At 43.2% G+C, this 19,181-nt stretch overlaps 2 protein-coding genes across 2 annotated transcripts; both read right to left on the bottom strand.

The window, feature by feature from the left end:
- Positions 1 to 564: 564 nt before the first annotated feature.
- On the bottom strand, positions 565 to 6,335 carry LOC123430036 (protein fluG-like). Its single transcript, XM_045113964.1, is given in 16 exon segments — positions 565 to 763; positions 908 to 1,050; positions 1,749 to 1,981; positions 2,199 to 2,387; positions 2,738 to 2,883; positions 3,032 to 3,161; positions 3,245 to 3,297; positions 3,413 to 3,533; positions 3,702 to 3,874; positions 4,213 to 4,452; positions 4,454 to 4,479; positions 5,075 to 5,123; positions 5,880 to 5,911; positions 5,914 to 5,974; positions 6,054 to 6,210; positions 6,305 to 6,335. Coding segments are annotated over 16 exon segments (1,833 nt in total). The 5' UTR covers positions 6,322 to 6,335; the 3' UTR covers positions 565 to 700.
- A 5,946-nt stretch (positions 6,336 to 12,281) lies between these two features.
- On the bottom strand, positions 12,282 to 16,291 carry LOC123398292. Its single transcript, XM_045092775.1, has 5 exons — positions 15,970 to 16,291; positions 14,249 to 14,500; positions 13,864 to 13,931; positions 13,653 to 13,769; positions 12,282 to 12,294 (listed from the first exon to the last, which is right to left on the bottom strand). The coding sequence occupies exons 1-5, from the start codon at positions 16,135 to 16,137 to the stop codon at positions 12,282 to 12,284; spliced, it is 618 nt and encodes a 205-aa protein (XP_044948710.1). The 5' UTR covers positions 16,138 to 16,291.
- Between the last annotated feature and the right edge of the window lie 2,890 nt (positions 16,292 to 19,181).

Raw genomic sequence — 19,181 nt, 5'->3', positions numbered from 1 at the left:
TGCCAAAGGGCCTGGGGGAGTAAAGAGTTCATCGTTTCCGTCACGCACTTTCCAGATTTCCCAGCAAACAAAGATATGTCCATGGAGCGTTAGTTTTTCAGAATTCAGCTTCGGATGCCGAAGAGCCCAGGGGACAAGGGAGTATAGGCCAATGTTTTCGAGCCAGGAGTTCACTTGACAGTGCAAGAAACTGAAAGCATTACTTGACTGAACAGAACCCTACCGAAATTTGATATTGGACTTCTGTTCCACTTATGTTGCTGTGGAAAGCCCTGAAACAGCTGTGAGATTCGCAAAATCACCCACCATGTTCCTAGTGGAATGACTACTCGTACCATCTTCTCTACAATATTTCTAGGGAAAGACCAGAAGGACATACACCACCTTTGTTACCTGCGCATAGGCCATCTTTGTTTACCTCAATATATGCAGGAGACATAGCCTATATTTAAGTGGTTGACTTATGTGATTTTGGGGGTTCAAGCAAGAGACGAAGGCATCAAGTCTTATCTTTTCTGTTCGATTTTTCGTCAGATAAAAAAGAATGTCCGATGACAGATTTCATATTCTAAAAGCACTTTATTATTAACTGAAAAACACGCAAATTCAGTCATGAGGATCAGTAACTCGTGGGCAACATTATTCGTCGGCTTAACCTTCCAAGCGACAGAGAAAGTGGTCTTGAAACAAGTATTCTGTCTTAGTAACGGTGAATGAGATCGCCAAATGCCCCAGGGTTCTTCGAGTAATGATCAATCTCCGCCTGAAAAATAAAATAGAACCTAAGATGTTAGTCGCGCTCATGCTTTCATTTCATTTCTGACAAATCTGTCGAGTTATATCACGTGAAGGAAAATAATACCCCCTCCCAAGACACTTTGGGAGGGAGCAACTTATGAGTACTAACCTTGCGTACAGCGATAACAGCTGTAATAAGCTTATTCCCGATTAGCTCATGCAAAGTTTTGTCTGCAGCAAGTGATTCTACAGATTCCAGCAAGTCCTGCGGTAGCCTTTTGAGCTTGGTAGCATAATCTGCAGGATTTGATTCTGGAAGAGACACAAGACACATGTAACATTTGCACTGAGGAAACCAAAAGCTAGTCGGCAGAAATAATCTAATCCAGACATATAGCATAACATGTTTAGGGGCATGCCAGATCCATTAGGCACATAAGTTATAGTAATGTGTTAGATTATTGATTAGCAACTTTAACGATAATGAGGAAATCTGACTTTCTTTCACAACATTACACAACATCTACCATGTCTCCAAATTTCATCCCACAGATCAACAAAAAAAGAAGACAAATCCGACAGAATAGTACCAGCCTGAGCTCTTTCCTTTTATCAAGCTATGAATTTCATTTGGATTTGACACTATGTGGGCATAACAGATGTGCATTGTGTCCATGTCATGATAGTTTTCCCCAGAATTTTCAGGACCTTCAGTTGTGTTTTTCGACAACTTTCTATCATGTTGTACATGTTCCTGCAAGGATCACCGAACATGCTCAATATGTTCCTAGGGCATTTTCAGACACCATGGCAGCATGACAAATACTCCTTTTAGAGATTTCACTATGAACTACATACGGATGTATATAGACATATTTTAGAGTATAGATTCATTCATTTTGCTCCGTATGTAGTATCTCTACAAGGTCTTATATTTAGGAACGGAGGGAGTATCAGTAATGCATGAGAGTAATATAAAAAAGGTCAAGCAACGGGTTTTTTTTTCCTACCAATTGGTTCAGGCAACTCAAGGCCGTTCCTAAGTCCATCAATCCCAGCAGCGACAATAGCAGCAAGCCCCAAGTGCGGATTTGCGCACCCATCAAATGATTTAATTTCGAAGTTGCTGACCATGTCGAGAGGCACACCAGGTGGGCATGCGGTTCTCAATGGAGCCTCCCGGTTTTCTTTTCCCCAGCATAGGTAAGCTCCACTCCATGTATTTGGTTGAATTCGATCATAGCTACATATAGAGAAACCAATAATAATGATTGTTAAAATGGTTACTTTGATGTTCTGGCATTTTTCCAACAAGTAGAAAACTGTGTTATCCAGATTCTAGATAATAAAAAATACGCTGACATCAGAGAGTTTATGCAAAAAAACAAATACCAAAATCAGTTATCAAAGCTATTATCGAATTAACATGTATTCTTCGAAGCTTTTCAGGAAGATGTTACCTGTTAGGGTGAGGAGCAGTAAATGCCAAGATTGATGGAAGGTGACGGTATACTCCAGCAAGGAACCGTTCTCCAACTTTTGACATTCCATAGTGGCTATATTCATTTGATCCCATAAAAACATTCTGCTCATTCTTCCATAAACTCAGATGCACATGGGAACCCGATCCAATATCATTCAGGTCAGGTCTGTGTCCAGCAGAATAAAGCATCAGGCACCAGAAAGGCAAGTTTCACTTATTGGCAATATTTTATGTTTTCAAATCACACATTTGTATTGCTAAAACCTGATATTTGCATAATGCATCAGAGTATAACATAGGGATATCAGCAAATAGAAGTATTATTTGATCAACCGCAGCTCATTTCAGTTCTCTTAAGCTTCTAAGTAAAAAGTCAATTCTTTTACAAGCCAGTAATGTTGCCTGGACACACTCTCTGGTGTTCTGATTTGCTGTTAACACAAAGCAGTGTACACAATACAATTCAAACTATAGAGCATGCTAATGAAAAAACAGACTGTAGATCCATTGGCTTACTTTGGAAGAAATGTTGCTATCAACCCGTGCTTTCGAGCAACAGATTTAATAATCTCGCGAGCATATATCAAATTGTCAGCAGCAAGAGTGCACATCACATACTTTAAGGCAACCTCGAACTGCCCTTTCCCAGCTTCGGCATGCAGCTTTTATATTTTGTTGAGCAAGAAAGTGAATGTAAACATAGAAAAAATGATCAATCACTAAATCATGACATACAATCAAAAAGGTAAACAGTTTGATATATAACATCACGAGTTTTGACATCTTTTTGGTGGTAAAATAAAGTCTTACCTGCTCAACCACAATATTTGCCGTTTTAAGAGAAGAATACACTTCTTGTAGTATAGATGAGGCACCATCAAATGATGAGGTTGAGCAGTAACTGCTATTATCATATGGAACCCAACGCTCATGCCCCTCACTGTAGAGTTTTCTGATTTGGGTCACATACAGAACAACATGGCCTTTATCATAATTTATTTTGGAGAGTCGGGAAAAAGCTACCTTACTAATTTTCTCCGCAGATAAAATTCATTCTCGAAACCTGCCTTCATTGTCTACAAAGAACAAACAACTAAGCATAAATACAAAAAACAAGTGCACAGAAAGAACTCATGAGACGAAAATGATCTTCTCAGAGTCATGTAGGCAACATTCTGGGATTATTCTTACCACATTGAATTCATCCAGCAGAACTTTTGTGACTTTTCTTAAGGCATATCTAGGACAGTATTCCCAGGCTTCTCCAGGCCTAATTTGCATGTCAGCTATCACCATTTCCTCACGTGTTGACCTTGCAATGTGAGTAAACTATCATTAGTTCAATGATGCCTTAATAAGTTCAGAGAATTGACCTGCTGTTAACAAACAAGAAACTATTCATATACGATCCTAAGTTATGGGATTCTAAGGGGTGGTTCGATACAAAGTACAGAGAAAACGTTAAATGAATTAACTTTACCATGGTAGTCTCAAAAGCGTTGACATATCTGGCATAAGCCTGATCTCTCCTACACCAGTAAGGTTTGTCCCATCAGCTGGGCCATCAGAAAAGGAAGTCATTCCCATTGATGCAAAAGTCAGGCCGACACCCTTATTCCTTGCAATCTCATAAAACCTTCCGGCTGGGACAACCTGAAAGTGAAGTTCTATTTTCTCAAAATTGGATTTGGCATTAGCAATTCTAAAAACAATGCCGTTGTTCAGGTGGGTAAGCTGACCGTCAACACAGTCAACACCATGCAATTATCAGTAGTTTTATACGTGCTAAGTTGACCATCTATTGAAACGAAACAACTTGTAGGTAATCTTCAAACAAAGTTCATGTTAACTATTGTGTCTAGTTGGTAATTTATTTAAGACAATTTTCTAAAGAGAATTTTTTGTCAATAAAAAAGAAGAGAAATGATCAGTGAGAAAACTACATCACACAATGTAAACAATGCAGCATGTGCTTGGAAAGATGTGCTTACGCGGCATCTATGTTGACCTGAAGCATCATTCCAGACGATGCGAACAAAGAGGACATCTTGTTCAACACAAGATGATGCTATCCTACTGTCAGCTATCATAGTTTTCTGGTGAGTTGACCCATTGGCAACGTTCAACTTGTATAGATCCGATGCATTTCTTCTAAAGATGTCCTCAACTGCATCAATAGCTTCCTGAATGCTAAGATCACCATCTTCACATGCAGCTGATAGGACATGGTAAAACAACATCACGTGCCCTTCTTGAACCTGCAAATCAGTACAAACCATGTATTATCACTTAAAATCAACAACTAAATGGACACTCTTGTGTGGTTTTTGGATAACTTTCCTTGTCTGCACTACTTATTTATATACTCCCTCCACTACAAAATACGTAACTTTGACGCTATTTTTCATATACTTATGTTAGTAAAAAATATTTTGAAATTATTTTTTCATGACAAATCTAACGTCACAGTTGTTACCAAACAAATCTGAACAACCTTTTGTTAATTAGTTGTCAAAGATAGAAAAGGTTTGAGTGTACACTTTTTAGGAAATCATGTACTCCCCCCCGTCCCATAATGTAAGACGTTTTTCGACACTAGTGTAGTGTTAAAAAGCGTCTTATATTATGGGACGAAGGGAGTAGTATTTTGGAACAGAGGTGGTATATCTGAAGGTCTAGATCCTGTGCCAAATCTTTCTGTTTTTTGTATTTTCTATTGGCCCAAAAGTTTGTTTTCCTACCATGAGAGGATACTATTTGACCTACTTAATTTATGATAATATAACTAACATTTGTACTGACTTACAATGATCTTTCATCATCTTATGAAAGAGTTAAAACTGATTATTGTACCTAGATAGTATGTCTCCGGAAAAGCGTATCCATCTGAACTAAACATGACCTGCCAATGGTTAACAGTTAACAAATAAAAACATCATGCACATAGTATCTCCAGAAGCAACAGAAGATGAGAATGAACATATGTGACTGACAATGAGACATACATCAAGAGTGCTATTAGAAAGGAAACTTAAGAGTAACTATTTCAGACAAGATAGTAAATCAGATGCATTGCAAGACAAAAATAAGCGAGAGATTCTCAAACATCGAATATCAAAAGCCAACAGTAATCTATACTAAGCACCGAATACTGCTCGGACCTGGATCCTGGACCATGTGTGCTACTTTTCCATTCAAGAACATGGACCATATGTTTTACTGCAGTAATCTCTGTGTCTAGTAGTCTCCTTCCAGTAAAGAAAGTGACATTTTGGGATATGTGCAGTCAAACTTTCTAAACTTTGACTATTGATTCTCTATGAATATTGAGGGCCTCCAAATGAACATATGAAAAAATACGATTATATCCATCTCAATTTATTATTTTGTAATATTATAATGCTACTAAGTCTTATCAGTAAACTGCATCAGTAATATTGAGCGTCAGTGTCCACATTAGCAATCTTTGTCACTGGAAGGAGGACTATGGCAAAAATGTACATGTGATGGCACAATGGAGGATAATACGTTATTGAGTTGTGGGAGAATATTAATTAGTTCAGTTTTTCTGCACCATGGAAAAGCAAAATATGTTTTCATATTATTAATAACTTCTTCAGATTTTATAGAAGCAATTATCCAAACGACGGATATGTACCTTGTTTATGGGAGCTAGCTCCAGAAGCTCTTAAGTGATGACACCATTCCTTGAACACTAAGTTTTGGAATCGCCAAACCAAAATCAAGATAGACCTGTTTGTGGATTGTTTGTGATCATTAACTTAACTTAAAACAGAATGGGTGAATAATTGCATGAAGACGAGCCTCCAACCTGAGAGTAAACAGATGCAAGATAGGATGCTTCCTTAGAATATGGATAAGAAGCATGTAAAAGGACCAGTTGGCACTTAGCGAATCTTTCATCCTCAAGAATAGCACGGAGATGTAGAGGATTGCACTTCCGCAAGTCAAGGTCTTTATCTCCAAAGCTAAAATTGTGTAGAAGGAAGATGTATATACTTGAGATCTTAAAAAGATCAGACAGGAAAGTGCTTTCATAAAATCTGAAATGCCAGTCATTACCCTGTGTGGATCTGCATTGGCAAGTGAAACTGTGAAGGGGTTGTCAATCCCTTATAGATTGTTTGCCAAGTGAGAACTGAAAGCAACAAAGTAACAAAGCAAAGTAAAAGCGAGGTGTAAACGATGGATGTGAATAGACCTGGGGGCCGTAGTGTTTACTAGTGGCTTCTCTCATGAAAGCAAGTAGACGGTGGGGTTTACTAGTGGCTTCTCTCATGAAAGCAAGTAGACAGTGGGTGAACAAATTACTGTCGAGCAATTGATTGAACTGTGCAGAGTCGTGACGATATCTATGCAATGATTATTTCTATAGGCATCACGTCCGAAACAAGTAGACCGATACTTTCTGCATCTACTACTATTACTCCACACGTCGACTGCTATCGAGCATGCATCTAGTGTATTAAGTCCATAAGAACAGAGTAACGCCTTAAGCAAGATGACATGATGTAGAGGGATAATCTCAAACCAATGATAAAACCCCCATCTTTTTACCCTTGATGGCAACTACTTGATGTGTGCCTTGCTGCCCCTACTGTCACTAGGAAAGGTCACCACATGGCAGAACCCAAAACCAAGCACTTCTCCCACTGCAAGAATCATAGATCTAGTTGGCGAAACAAAACTCAAGACTCGGAGAGACTTACAAGGATATCAAATCATGCATATAAGAAATCAGCAAAGACTCAAATATATATCATAGATAATCTGATCACAAGTCCACAATTAATCGGATCTCGACAAACACACCGCCAAAGAAGATTACATCGGATAGATCTCCATGAAGATCATGGAGAACTTTGTATTGAAGATCCAAGAGAGAGAAGAAGCCATCTAGCTACTAACTACGGACCCGTAGGTCTGAAGTGAACTACTCACGAGTCATTGGAGGGGCGATGATGATGATGAAGAAGCCCTCCAACTCCAAAGTCCCCTCCGGCAGGGTGCCGGGAAGGGTCTCCAGATGACATCTCGCGGAAACGGAAGCTTGCGGCGGCGGAAAAGTATTTTCGAGGCTCCCCTGATTTTTTGCGGAATATTTGGGAACTTATAGGCCAAAGACCTAGGTCAGGGGCGGCCAGGGAGGCCACAAGCCTGCCCACCACCGCCTCCCCCCTGGTGGCTGAGTGGGGGCTTGTGGGCTCCCTGGAGCCCACCTGGCTTGGCCCAAAAGCCCCGTGGACTTCTTCCGTTTGGGAAAAAATCATTTCGGGGTTTTTTCTTCCGTTTGGACTCCGTTCCAAAATCAGATCCGAAAAGAGTCAAAAACACGGAAAAAATAGGAACTCGCACTTGGCACTGAATTAATAAGTTAGTCCCAAAAAGATATAAAAAAATACATAAAACATACAAAGAAGGCAAGATAACAGCGTGAAAACATCAAAAATTATAGATACGTTTGAGACGTATCAGCATGCCATAGCGCGCGCTCTGTGCAGTCCGTGTGGCAGCCGAGCCGCTCGTGCCGTCATTCACTGCCCCCTCCTTGTCCGTGGTGTCGAGGGCGTTCCTGGCAGCCGCGTGGCACCTCTAGAAGGCCCTGGGTCGCCGGAGAAGGTCGCCGCCGCTCCCTGCCAAGCTCCTCCGCGGACCGAACAGTCGGCTCCGGCCACTATGGTCGTCCGCGAGTCCTTAATGGCGTAGGAAGCGTCCCATCGATGCTCTGCCCTCCTCCATCACCTCAGGTCGCTCAGTGACGGCCAGCTCACCCCCCCTGCTCGAGTGGTCGAGCTTATCCTTGTTGCTTCAGGAGAGATCGGCCGAGCTCGTCGCCGGCCTATTTAAGGGTCGCCCCGACCCCTTCGAGCTCTCCATCCCCCTCCAGCAGCCTCCAATTGGCCTCCCAAAGAGCAAGCCAAGGCCAAGAGGCCCTCTGGCCTCGAGTCATCGTCGGAGCTCCGCCGCTTCCAGCCCCTCTGTCGCCAGCTCCAACCACCCTCCCGAGAGCCCTTCCAACCACACCATCGAGCTCAGGGCTTCCCCCTGGTGCTCCTCGACCCCTCGCCCGAGCCAATCTCCGCCAGAACCACTGTCTCCGATGACCACACGAAGCCGCCGCCGCCGGGGAAGAAGGGGACGACGCCGTTTGTCCATCTCTCGTCGCGCCGCGGGTACGTGCGTGTTCGTCGTAGACCAGCCTTCCATTCCTCCTTTTCCCAGGCATCGTCGTCGTCTCCAGCGCCGGCGACCGTTGCCGGAGAGCCACCACGTCCCTGTCTCCTCCTTCCTCTCTTTGTTTAAAAGAGGCAGGCCCCACCTGCCAGTGGCTGAGGCCCGCGGCCGAAGCGGTAAGTGGAGGCGCCCCTCCACTTTACGTCTTCGACATGGCCTCTGTCAGGTTCTTTTTCTTTTTATTTATTTTCATAATTGACCAACAACTTTGACCATTTATATCTTTTTGTTCTTAAGTCCAAATCACTTGATTGTTTTTTGCATTGAGTTGGTACTGATCCCCTCTATTTTCTGGTAAAGTTTGGTATTTTTCTTACACTCATATAACTTCTGATTAATAAAAGGTGTTATATGAATTTTTATTTTCTTTTGCTATTTCAAATATATTTCAAAGGAAACTTTGAAGACCAGGAGTGTTTGAACAACCCCAATGAATAAGGCAAGCTAGTATATCCATGTGGTGTAGTATTGCATAGCATAGCATATTCTTTTCATGCATTATTCTCACATATTTGCTACACATAAATGCATAATAAATTATCAAATATAAATATGTGCTTACTGTTATAAATAACTATGTTTGCAATAACTTAGTGGTTGATCTAGAGTCAACTGTCCGGGCATAACCGTACATCCACATATTGCCGATATGGGACGGCCGTGACTTGAGCTGGTCGCGTGATCTTTCACCGCTACCTCCAAAGAGGGAGGGTTATGCATGCGTGCTACCTTGGCCCGATAGGCGGTGATAACCCTGTGAGCCCAGTTGAGTTGTATTGGGCCCGTCCCTGGTTGGGACAGTTCAGTTTGGCCACGACAGTGGCAGGTGTCATGAGGACACAGGGCCACCCAGGGCAAGACTCCGGGGGAGAATGATTGCCAGTGGTACGATGAGAGAGTCACGGGTCAGGCAAGTTCCGTTGGAGCAATGCTGGTCCACCCGAATGGGATCACGAGGTTAGTGCTCCATGGTGTGGGTAAAGTGTGCAACCTCTGCAGAGTGTCAAACCTATTCGAATAGCCAAGTCCACGGTAATGGACAGCCCGACCAGACCTCAGTAGATGGTCAACCATGTTAATATTAGTAATGATGGAAGAACTCTTCAAATGAGTGGAGATGCTTGATGAGTATCCCGGTGGTTGTGAGACAACCCCGGGCATGAGTAAGTTGATAATCGGTATAGCCAGTGGTATTATTTATAACTTGTTGCCATGCTATTGTTTGCTGCATTACTTGGTTATTGTGAGCTTGCGAGTACATTCCAAGTACTCACCTGGCGTATCATGCCAGATGCAGGAGAAGCCGAGGACGGAGGTCCTGATGGTCCGTACTAGGAAGTGTCCACAACAGTGTCCCTGTGTATGGAGTTGCCGCTATATTCTGCTACGTCGTAGAAGTACTTAGTAGTCTCGAGGCCTCACTTTTTTTATAAATAATGTAGATACTGTTGTAGCACCAAGGGTGCCTTTGGCCTCACTATCATTGTAAAATATGTGCTTGTATCCTTATGCTATCAATAAAGTCAGCTCAGTTCTGTTCCTAGTTGTTGAGTGTTTCCAGAAGACATGATCTCTGAGTTGGAAACACTGGTAATCCGGTTCTTCGAATCAGGGTGCCACACACATCCTATGCCAAACCCTACCATCTCGGTACCACCAACTTTCACATGGGTGCCACCGAGATTCAGTGACCAACTTTCTGTTGAGAAGATTTCAATAATCGGATTTTTGAGTTTGAAAACGGTCTCACCGAGATTTGGAAACCAGTCTAGGTCATCGTATCGGTACCACCGAGAATTCAAAAGTTGCCACATTTAGTGCAACTCGATACCAGTGAGATTCTTTTCGGTGTCACCGAGTTGGGCAATAATGTTTTAATGGTTAGATTTTGGGGGATGCCTATATATACCCCTCCACCTACTTCTTGTTCAAGAGGAAGCACTCAGGACACACTTACACTTTCCGGATTCATTTTTTCTAAAAGAGAACCACCTACTCATGTGTTGAGATCAAGAGATCCATTCCAACCATTTGAACCTTGATTTCTAGCCTTCCCAAGTTGCTTTCCACAAGATCAATCTCTCCTACCCCTGCCAAATCTAGGAGAGAGTGATCGAGTGTTGAGGAGACTATCTTTAGAAGCACAAGATCAAGGAGTTCATCATTCTACCGCATCTATTACCTTTTGGAGGGTGGTGCCTCCTAGATTGGTTAGGTGTTGCTTGGGAGCCTCCTACTTCGTGTTGTGTAGTTGAACTAAGATGTTTGTAAGGGCAAGGAGATCGCCTACTTCGTGAAGATCTACCGTGAGTGAGGCTAGTCCTGTGTGGACGAAAGCCGTGGTGGAATAGACAAGGCCGCTTCTTCGTGGACCCCTTGTGGGTGGAGTCGTGCGTGGACGCACGCAGTCATTACTCTCTATGGGTTGAAGTCTCCACTAACATGGGCGCACGATAGCGCCACCTATCGGAACCATGCCAAAAATCGTTGTGTCAACCTTTGCGTTTGATCTCCCTACCTTACCCTCTACTTTATATTTGCATGTCTTACTTTCCGCTGCTATACTCTTAGATGTGCATATGTAGGGTGTGCTTGACTAGTTATAATTTGTAAAACTGGCCCACAGCTAAAATTGGAAAAAGGCTAAGTTTTTATCTTGTCAAGTAGTCTAATCACCCCCCTCTAGACATACTTTCGATCCTACAGGATCCATGTGTACATGTGAATGCATATGTAGTCCTGAGATTTTAATGACCATGCGGGGCCCTAGGTGGGCCCTGGATGTCCGATCCATGATCCTACCACTAGTTGATGACCCCATCACTACCCTACTGCAATTGATCGGCTATCGCCCTCCTCCACCAAGTCGTACCAGCTTGTTGGACGCGGCATCCCATCCCAACCGATCGATATCCATCATCCACTATATCAGATGAGGATCAATCGACCACGTACTAGACGACATCTTAGTTGCATGAGAACATGACCGTCCACCATACATGAGCCGCCCCTGCTGTTCACCTCGCTTTCTCGTTGGCAACATTCACCATAACCACAACCTTCTCAACGACTTAGACTACCCATAATGGGAGTAATATACTCCCTCTTTTCCGGTGTATAGGGCTCAAATCTAAAATCCCATCAACCAAGATGAATTGTGAGTGGATGGCACTAGTTTTAACTAGCCAGTGAAATATTTCTCACAAATTTGATTTCCGAAGCAATAAATGTAGCACTCTCCCTCTCATTGGACTTGCATGATGCATGTAGGAAAGATGCATGCATAGCCACTAATTCCTTCCTCTTATCTCTATGAATTAAATACAATGTGAGACTCAAAATACTTTGACTCATTTATACTAAAAATTAAGCCTAATATAATAAAAATCTATTTTTTTAGACGAGCCCTATAAACCGAAAAGGAGGGAGTATGTAGTAACATAGATGTCACCCTATCGAATAATATGTTGTGACAGCTAATTCATGAGCAGAAAGAGAAATTGAGTAACATAGCTAGTTACTCATACTATGAGTAACATCACACATATCAAGACAAGATGAGTCTATAAGCTAATAATAAATAAAAGGTTCAATATTACTACTCACTATGAAAGTAGTAACTTGGATTGATAGCATATGTATGTTACGCCCCGTCTTAGTTTGCAAAACATGCGTGTGGTTCTAGGTCATTGATTTGACTAACTAAACATCCGTTATATGTCACAAAAAATATACCATTAGATTCTTAAGCGGATGTAGTTTCTAAACATATATTTTTCATCACATATGATATATATTTAGCTAGTTAAATTTTCAACCTAAAATCACGCGCATGCCATGTAAACTCAGACAGAGAAAGTACTACTCTATGTTACTTCTTATTATGGGTAGTTTTAGGAGATGAAACTGAAGTCCACATGAGGCATTGCGGTCTCAACAACATGTGGTGATCGGGCCATGCACGTATATAGGGGCAGTGAAGAAGAGAATAGGCAACACGTAGAGCTCCCTATGATTTATGATCCCGAGGCTCACACACATTTTCGTCGGGGTCGGTTGATGCATGAGAACATTTGTAAGAGTATCTATAGCTGGACCTTTCAAATGACCCCTTACACGTCCACGAACGCGCCTGGTCAGTGACCGAATACGAGAAAAAAAAGAAAAAAAGTGATCAAATTGGACCCCTCATATCGTTCTTATATGTCCGGACTGTCTGCGAACCCTCATATACATCTCAAATATGGGGAGGATATAAGAGTTCGCGGACGCATCCGAACGTGGCCGGTCAGTCCGCCACATAGGACGCGGCCCTACTCCGAACTACCTTTTTCTTTTATTTATTCATTCTTTTCCTCTTCATCAATCACGTGCAAGTGACCGGACATACAAGGAAGAAAATAAAAACTATGACCACACATATGAATAAATAAAAGACACGCCCAGTCACTGATCGAAGCGTCCATAAACGTTTAAAGATCATATTTGCAATATCCAGTCGTAGATACTCTAAGTTAACATAATTCTCAGCGTAAAAAAAACACGCCACAAGGCAAAAGAAGTCTCCCGGTGAGTGCCGTTGCGTGCACACAGTTATATGAAAGCTACACCTTCCAAACTACCACACCTTAATAAGACTAAAGACAACAACTGAAATATATTCCGTTTGCAAATATAAATCTTTTTAAGAATTTTACTAAATGACTACATATAAAAAAATCAATAAATCTATATTTTAAAAACCTTTAAAATTTTATATTTAAAAAGGGAAGGAGCGGTAAGTACTCCCTTCGTTTAAACTTATTTGTTGTATAAATATATTTAAATTGAAATACATTTAGATACATTTATTCCTACGATGAATATTTTTAAACAAAGAGAATATATCATACTGTATCATATGTCTACAAAGATTCTGTTTGAAAAACATGCGCATGCTGAGTCACATGACATTATCGATCACGTCATCTCGGTCGGAGCCTGGAGAGGCCGGCCGGACACGTCAATGTCGTAGTTACGCAGACAAAATCTACGTGCCGGCCAAAGCGACACACGCGTCGCCAGGTGTGGCATGACTACGCCTAAGATACAAGTCTGTGCGTACGTATACCTGGTCTGGTCTTTCCATCAACATCAACGGTCACACACACAAAAACAAACACATGCTACTACGTACCATCTCTGCAGCTGACGAAGACCATCCTCTGCATCTGTCTTGCTAACACATGGATCAATCTCTAAGCCACTTCTGTATGCAGCAATGCTTTTCAACCCAACAACTTTACTGGCAACTGTGAGAACTTGGTCAAGGATATCCATGTAGTTGAAAGAACAAAAAGAGAAAAAAAAACTTCCACTTTGTCCCAAATAAAAAATCTGGAGGATATGATTTGAGCTTAGCCTCAAAAGTTTCAGTGAATGAGTCCAACGTCCAGCTTGATCCACTGAATGAATCCTGAAAGCAGTAAGTAATTTCATCAGTAGCTCATCATAATCTTTAGCTGCAAAGGGAGTACGCCAACATAGAAATGAATCAAACATGGATATTTAACTACCCTAGTTATTCTGTTATTTCAGGCTCACAATGTCATGTAAATCAACCATTGTGCTGGTAGATGATGAACGGTGGGCAACATCTTTTTGTGGAGAAAATGTGGGCAACTAATTCGTACAGAAAATATTCTTAAATGTCATTTACCATTATTAGAATCTAGTTATTGCAAGGGTGGCCCCAAAAAAAGATTTTATCGTTGAGTACAGAGAGAGGCTCACATCATTAATAATTGTTTCCGCCAGCCATTCGATTCTCAGAACTCTGCCGACTGTGGGAACAAATTCCTTGTGGGCTTCCAGCTCTAGCATTTTATCAAATGCTATGCCGTCGTCCACGAGGATGGTGGATATATTGGCAGCTTGGAAGCATTTCGAACCGATAGACGACAGCCCTTGGGACTTCCTGAACTCTTCCACCTTCTCAAGTGAGGCTTCACAGCCGTACAAGGCGGCGATGTCCTTGAGGCTTCTCTGCATTGAATGATATTGCAAGGATGTCATGAGTTGCTGAAAATCTATCCTTGGATACCATGCAATAGCTATGGAACAAGCAACTGGCACATTATTCCTATTTATAGACAAAAGAGCAGCACTCCCATTGCAAGCATTTGGAAATTGGAACCACAGAAAAATTACTGGTGCATAAGAGGTAGACAGAGCACTGAAGAAATAACCCACATCACATGATGGCATGAACATCTTAAGCTCAGAAGCAAGAGCCATGCCAAATAGCCCCAGCACCTCCCATGGGTCCAGCAGCGTGCCATTAAAAGCACACACGCCCATCCATGGAATGGACCTCACAGCAGGGCAAAGAGACGGGGCAAAAGGCCTACTGCGCCCCACCATACAATGGCGATTGGCCAAGCAGGCATAAAGCTGGCGATCTCCGCCGTGCCACCAGTTAAAGGAAAAAGACAAACTCATTCATCCGCATATTCTGCCGATACCCCCGGTCAGTAATAACTAACGGATCAAACATGGTAGCATAGACAATAAATATGGACTCATTTTCATCTGTGCCCTCCAAAACCAACCAGTTATGCTTGAATTATATTTTTTCTTAATCTTATGACATCCCACGGTTTTAGAAGAAAAAACATATGATACGCCACTTAAATATAATTTTGTTGTTTGTACTTAAGTATGTCTAATGATAGTTTCTATGTGTATGTGTTTCTAATGTAAAAAATATAGTTTCTCTAAATTAATCATGTGATTAATATATAGCTAACATATTTATGTATTTTTAAACACGTGCATGGTATATTCATGTGCATTTCTTACATACGCCACATCGTCTACGCGAATAGTGTATGATCTAGCGTGACCAAACCAGATTGAAAAAAATTGCAAAAAAAGAAAAAAAAACTAAGATTGGAAAGCAAATATAACATTAACAACTAGAATCATACATTTCCTTATTTTCCTTCATGTTTTAATGGCACCATAATTTAGTTCCTGATTTACGGAACTGTGATGTCCATACCAGCCCTGCATGATCATTGACAACATCTTACCCACCACACAAGAACGTAAGGTCTTATGTTGATATGGGCCAATCTTCAAAAAGCTCAATTTATCTTAGACAAAACTTAAGAGCACACATTTGTAAATCAACCCGCCAACATGTATAGGACCCTGATAGCACACCTAACTCTATGGCCGACACAAACTAGCACACACACTCCACTCCCCAGCAGGCAGCAACAGAGGGAGGGGCAAACACATACACACTAGACTAAAGGATGGCGTTGTAAATGTCAGTGCTATCTTACTTTGGAAAAAGAAAATGTTGCGATCTCGAGCAGGATGTAAGCAAGACGGCGCGGTCGAGGATGGCCGGCCGGGGAGTGGACCGTGGACGAGCATAGCAGCGGCGTGAGGTGTAAGCTTGGGTGCGTGCGGTCAGTCAGTTAGTCACCGTAGTACAGTAGTACCTTGAAGGAGAGGGAGTGGGGAGCGAAGGCGAGCGCGTCGCCGTCGGCCTCGGAGAAGCAGCGGAGGAAGGGGAAGGAGGACGCCGTGTCGACGAGGTTGTGCGCGTGCGCGTCCACCACCGCCGTCTCCTCCACCGCGCGTCGCAGCTCCGCGTACCTGGCCTCCATGCTCCGCCGCCGGTCGCTCGCTCACGCTTCAGCCGGGGAGTGCTGGGAGATTTTCCGGGGGCGGCGCCTTCTTGTTTGACCGTGCGGAAACCCGAACGGTCTTGCGTGTCTCTCTGGGGACGGAGTATTGTAGTATTGCAAATGGAACAGAGAAGGGTTTTTTATGCACGAAGTGGGCGCTCCGCGACGCAGGCGCGGCACAACTACCGGTCAGTCTCCTGCCGCTGCTCTGCTCGGCTAGTGACGGGTGGGGTAGGGTAGAAGCGGGGGTGGGATCCACTTGGACGTGTCCTCTTATCTTGTAGTCAAGCGTTGCCACAAGCATTAAAAAAAAAACGCCCACACGTGGACGTTTTGCAACTCGCCCACACACCATTCAAGTATGCACGAATCCTGACACGATTTGGCAGATTTTGTATGCACCTAGAAAGGGACTGATGTGTGGACGTTTATTAGTTCGTCCACACGTCTGTTTCACGTACGCAGAGCTTCCGATTGCCACCCTGACGTGCGGTGAAACTGTCGTCGCGTCCACACACCCGTACGATCGCCACTCGTCTCCTCTTTTCATTCCTTCCGCAACTCTCGCTTTATCCCAAACTGTCAGTTGTCATTTTTTAGTGGTACAAGGCAACTGTCTAGTGTGCTTGTAAGCATATGACAACTCTCTTTCCTACCCAGATATATTATTTGCCATGTTTTTTTTACAGTGTTTATGTGGCATCTGCCTAGCGTGCTTAGAAGCATATGAAAACTCCCAGTATACCCGAAAATATTATTTTGCATTGTCTTTCCAGTATTACATGGCAACTGCCTAGTGCTAGTAGGTGGCAAGTCCCGTAGTTTTTAAATCATGACAACTGTAGTAGACCAGGCATGACAACTACAAGTGAAAAGTCATGGTGGCTGCAGTTGGCCATACATGGCAACAACTGTAGTTGTTCATAAATGACAACTGCACTTGACCTGAGATGGCAACTGTAGTTGTCCAGACATGGCAACTGCAGTTCAACAACTATGACAACTATAGTTAAACAAACATAGAAGATGGTTTGGACAGGTTTGGGGTGAGGACGCGTGGTGACCATCACGCGGAGAACCCGCTCCAGTTTTGTTGGACGCCTGGCACGCGGGGCCGCGAGGTGGGACGCCGGGCGTGCGTGACCGCGAGATGGGAGGTGGGCGTGCGGACCGCGAGGCAGGAGGCTGAATGTGTGGGCGCTACCTATTTTGTCCACACGTAGACGTACAGGTTGTTTCTCTTACATACCATACGAAACGTGTGACAAGATCTTTAATGTTCACATGTATAGACAATATCATGATCTAAAAAATAAAAGGATAAGCAAACATGTGTAGGTACATACATCTGAAAATTTGTCCACATACACTATTTTACTCAAAAAAGGAGGGTATGGCGAAATGGGAGTGGGACTTATCGACCTATTCATTCACGATGGTTCACTATGGTTGACTGTTTTTTGTCCGGATTTGCAAGCATGTATCCTAAAAATACTTGTTATAAAAGTAGATGTATTTAAGGCCCTGTTTGGTTTCAATAAATCAGGTGACTTAAAACCAGTGACTTATAAGTCACGTCTGTTTGGTTGTCATCTGACTTATAAGTCACCTGACCATGCAAAAGTGGATGACTTATAAGTTTTAAGTTGGGGTGGAGCAACTTATGACTTATAAGTTGGGGTGACTTATAAGTTGGGTCTGTTTGGTAAAATAAGTCATTTTTTGCACTTTTGAACTTATAAGTTGGTGACTTATTTGAAACCAAACAGGCCCTAAATATATTTTAGTTCTAGATACAATCATTTTTATTCATTTATGTGATAAGTAATTTCAAACAAAAATGAGTATGTTAGAGCAATTTCAATGGGGCTACCCATTTCGCCCACCGTCGTCCGTTTGGGTCCAACGGGTCCAACGCGCCGACCCAAACGAACGCGCGTCCGATTTTCGTCCGCGGACGACCCATTCCCGGTCCATTTTTGAGCCGGATTTGCTTCGGCGCGGACAGACGACAGACGCGCGCACGCTCGCCTTCTCTTCCTCCGGACCCGTTGGTCGGAGGCACATTGGCCTTCCCACATCCAACCCTCGCCCCACCTCCTTTGTTGCCGCCGCCGCCCATTTTTTCGGCGACTCTGCCAGCTGTCGGCGCCTCCACATCCGCCCAGCAACGCCGCCCCACTCCCACGTCGCCGCCGCTGTCTTGCCGCCGGGGAGCCAACTGCTTCCCATTCCCGCGCCCCCCACCACAGAGCCCATCGGGGAGCCGCCTCGCCGCCCGGTCAGATCCTCACCGGCACGCTCGTGGGACATCGGCAGGGCAGCTAGCTAGTCCGTGCGCGTCACGACTCCCTTCGCCGACCATCTTCTTCGTCGACGTCCGCAAGTTGTTCGACAGTTTGCCAAGGTACAAAATGGACTCTGCCGATGAGTTCTTTTTTCACAATTTCTTTTGCGACTCCGACGATTCGTCGTCCGATGACGAGAAGGAGGTATTGGCTGCCGTGTTGGTCCATCATGTGACAGCCCGATGCCGACGCCCCAGAAGATCCCCCTTTCTTTCCGTTTCCGTCGTGTGGTTATTTTTTCGTTTGTTGCATCGTCATTTAGTTTGCATCATCGCATCATGCATGGCATCATATCATCGGTGTTTTGTCGGTGTTGCTTGTTGCCGTGTTGTTGGGTGTTAGAGCTTGTGAGTGTGACGTCGTTTGTTGGCGTGTTGAGAGCGGGTGCGTGAGAGCCACCGCTAAACCCTGTTGCACCGCCGACCTAAACCTTCTCCCCTTCTCTCCTCTCTCATTTCTTTTTTGTGGTTTTGCTAAAGTATTTGTTTAAACCCCTATTCAAAAGGGTGCGTCTTCTTCTTTTTAATAAAAGCCCTTTTATTAAATGTAGGGGCAACCCTTAGGTTTTTATTTTATTTCTCCGTTTGTTTTATTTTAAAACCCTCCCATTTTATTTTCTCTTTTAAAAGGTTTTTATTTATTCTTTAAATAAAGAGGTTTTATTTAATTCTTAAA

Source organism: Hordeum vulgare, chromosome 1H, assembly GCF_904849725.1.
Source record: "Hordeum vulgare subsp. vulgare chromosome 1H, MorexV3_pseudomolecules_assembly, whole genome shotgun sequence".
Taxonomy (NCBI): Eukaryota; Viridiplantae; Streptophyta; class Magnoliopsida; order Poales; family Poaceae; genus Hordeum; species Hordeum vulgare.
This window is presented reverse-complemented; position numbering and strand designations above follow the sequence as displayed.